General features: G+C 22.1%; 1 protein-coding gene across 4 annotated transcripts in view; it reads right to left on the bottom strand.

Annotated features, from left to right (window-relative positions):
- The window catches only part of LOC106786919 (formin-binding protein 1-like), a 71,244-nt gene that overhangs the window by 10,414 nt on the left and 58,028 nt on the right, over window positions 1–2,802 (bottom strand). For all 4 annotated transcript variants that reach the window (XM_014748817.1, XM_014748819.1, XM_014748818.1 and 1 more), the window contains exon 2: window positions 2,063–2,178. In XM_014748817.1, the coding sequence (XP_014604303.1) occupies window positions 2,063–2,178 (116 nt within the window). The remainder of the gene's footprint in view (window positions 1–2,062; window positions 2,179–2,802) is intronic.

Below are 2,802 nucleotides of genomic sequence, written 5' to 3'. Positions count from 1 at the left end.
ATATTAAATATTTTCTTGTAATACAATATTTCCACATTCTTATAGGAATAAATATATTTTAGAATCATCACACTTATAAATTGATATAAATTGTATTGCATTGTAATAGAAGTAAAATTGTAAAAAAGTAATAACAAAAAATTGATCTGAAAATATGACCAATTGTCTCAAAAGAATGAAAATATACAAAACAATGTATAAATAATAAAAATAATAATTATATTTTTAATATATCTTGTATATAGGTGTACTAATACTCTTGTAAGACCAATTTCCTAATCATTTATGTAAAATGAAATTTCTTAAACAATAAAATGTTCTTCTACGATTACATTTAAATCAATTTGAAAGTTAATTAATTTTAAAACAAATTACTGTGTTTATAAGAATTTGAAAACTTTGCATTACAAGCAAATATAAATTGTTTTAAATTTACAGTAATGATAGATACGAATTACTTCTCCGTGACTCATTATATTTTTAATCATTCCAACATTAATAATTAATTATCATTCATAAATTAGATATTTCGAGAATATTACTTAAGCGAGTAATGGTGCAACATGGTATGTATATGGTAATAGCTAGAAACACAAATGGTACGTTTCTATTGATTTTGAAATGAAAATGGGAAGAAGGAAAGGCATGTATATAATCAACGTACGTTTCTATGTAAATATACAAAGAGTGTAGTATGTACGTTTAAGTAGACCAAGTTTGATCGGCAACATGTCAAGAGCATAAGTTATTTTTAGAACTTCCAATAAACAGAAATAGGTAACTATTATTCGAATGGTCAATCAGTGATGTTACAATTTTTTTTTTTAAATATTTTACGATATATATACAAATTAAAAAAAAAAAACCATAAAAAATAAAATAATAAAATTCAATTCCATTAAAATATGAATACATTGTCTGTAAATATTCTTAACTATACAAATTGGTCATGTGGAAATATTTTCTTAGAAAAAAAAACATACAGTTGGATTCGTCATACAATAAACCAAGATATCTTAAAATAGTAAATGATCTCTCTTTCGAGCAGGGCTTGGCTAAAATATTATTTTAAATTGTAAATAATAAATAAATATGTATTATTTTTTTGTACGTTATAGATGTATTTTATTGAAAATTATAAATATTTTATTCGATCATAAAATTATTCTATTGCAAAATTAAAATATTATATTTGTTTGATAAAATGATTTCAAATAGCATATGAAATAGTGTATCTTATTCTTAATTGAAATATTCAATGAAGTATGTTTTGTTATCATTACAAATATACATAAGGTATAATAATTCTTAACTCTAATTATACTTTATATTATCAACATGAATTATTTTTAATATTTTATTTTAAACATCCTACGATCACAAAATAAACTATTTATTAAATACTTCATCTTTTGATATTATTACTATAATTAATACTTCAATTAAAAATTATCTAAATCAATTATTTTTCAATATTTTACAATAAAAAAAAATAAACTATTTATTAAATACTTCAACTGTGTGAAGATTAGAAAAATAAAAATATATTCTTGATTAAAATTTGATTTCTTATTAATATTACAATTTCCTTAGGTATTACGTTAATTAAAATATTATTTACTTTCTAGAATATATCAATTAACCATTCGTTGATTTATCTACATTGAGATAACAATGATAAAATGAAACGAAGGATAGAAAATATACAAAGAAAGGGAGAAAATATTCTCATTTCTCTATTCTGTAATACATAATGGTAGCCAGTAGACTACATAGACACACATATGTATAAACTAAGTCTTAAGAGACACACCCGGTAGAGAACAAAAGTATGTAACACATACTACATAGACAGGCATTCAGGGAACAAACAAGGGGGCCTTTAATACAATATTATATACCAACATTACAACTGGAGTCCCTGAACTCTGTAGGGTGCGTGAGACTCACTTATTATACAGGATGTTCCATTTAAAGTATTAATGTATTAACTTTGAACAAAAGTCTTGTATATAGGATTAAATAAAAATATATATTTTATATATAAGAAGATTAAACATACCTGAGTTTGGCTGCATATTCCACCTCGATGGCACATCGATCACGAATAAAATGTCCATATCTCTCGAGAAAGTCTATCCCTTTTTGTGTATGATGGGATAGATTGTCAAACTGGTCCTGAAATCATTTACAATATATATATATATATATATAAATATATATGTAGTATTATTTATAATTGATGTGTTATCAAATGTTGTTGATGAAATACTAATATTTGAAAGTAAATTATAATGCTTTTGGAAAAAGAAACTATTACATTTTTATCTTTTATATTAAATGAGATAGTTAAATAATTCTTCAAATATATGAAATGTGTTATTCATTATGATTGACATGTTATCAACAGTTGTTCATGAGAAATTAATTTTTGAAATTAATTGTATTGCTTTTGGAAAGCAAAAACTATTCTATTTCTATCTTTTATATTCAATAAGATAGTAATAAATTGAATAATTATTCAAATATATGAAATATATTGCTCATTATAATTGATATGTTATCAACAGTTGTTGATGAAAAACGAATATTTGAAAATAAATTGTAATGCTTTTGAAAAAAAAAAATTCTATTTTTATTCTTTGTATTAATTGATACAATAATAAATTAATTAATTAAACAAAGTAAATTATTATTCAAATATATAAATTATATTATTCATTATGATTGACATGTTATCAACAGTTGTTCATGAGAAATTAATTTTTGAAATTAATTCTATTGCTTTTGGAAAGCAAAAAC

This window comes from Polistes canadensis, unplaced genomic scaffold (genome assembly GCF_001313835.1).
Source record: "Polistes canadensis isolate GaletaPanama2010 unplaced genomic scaffold, ASM131383v1 scaffold_88, whole genome shotgun sequence".
NCBI classification, from domain to species: domain Eukaryota; kingdom Metazoa; phylum Arthropoda; class Insecta; order Hymenoptera; family Vespidae; genus Polistes; species Polistes canadensis.
The sequence above is the reverse complement of the archived record's forward strand: the minus strand, read 5'-3'. Positions and strand labels throughout refer to the sequence as shown.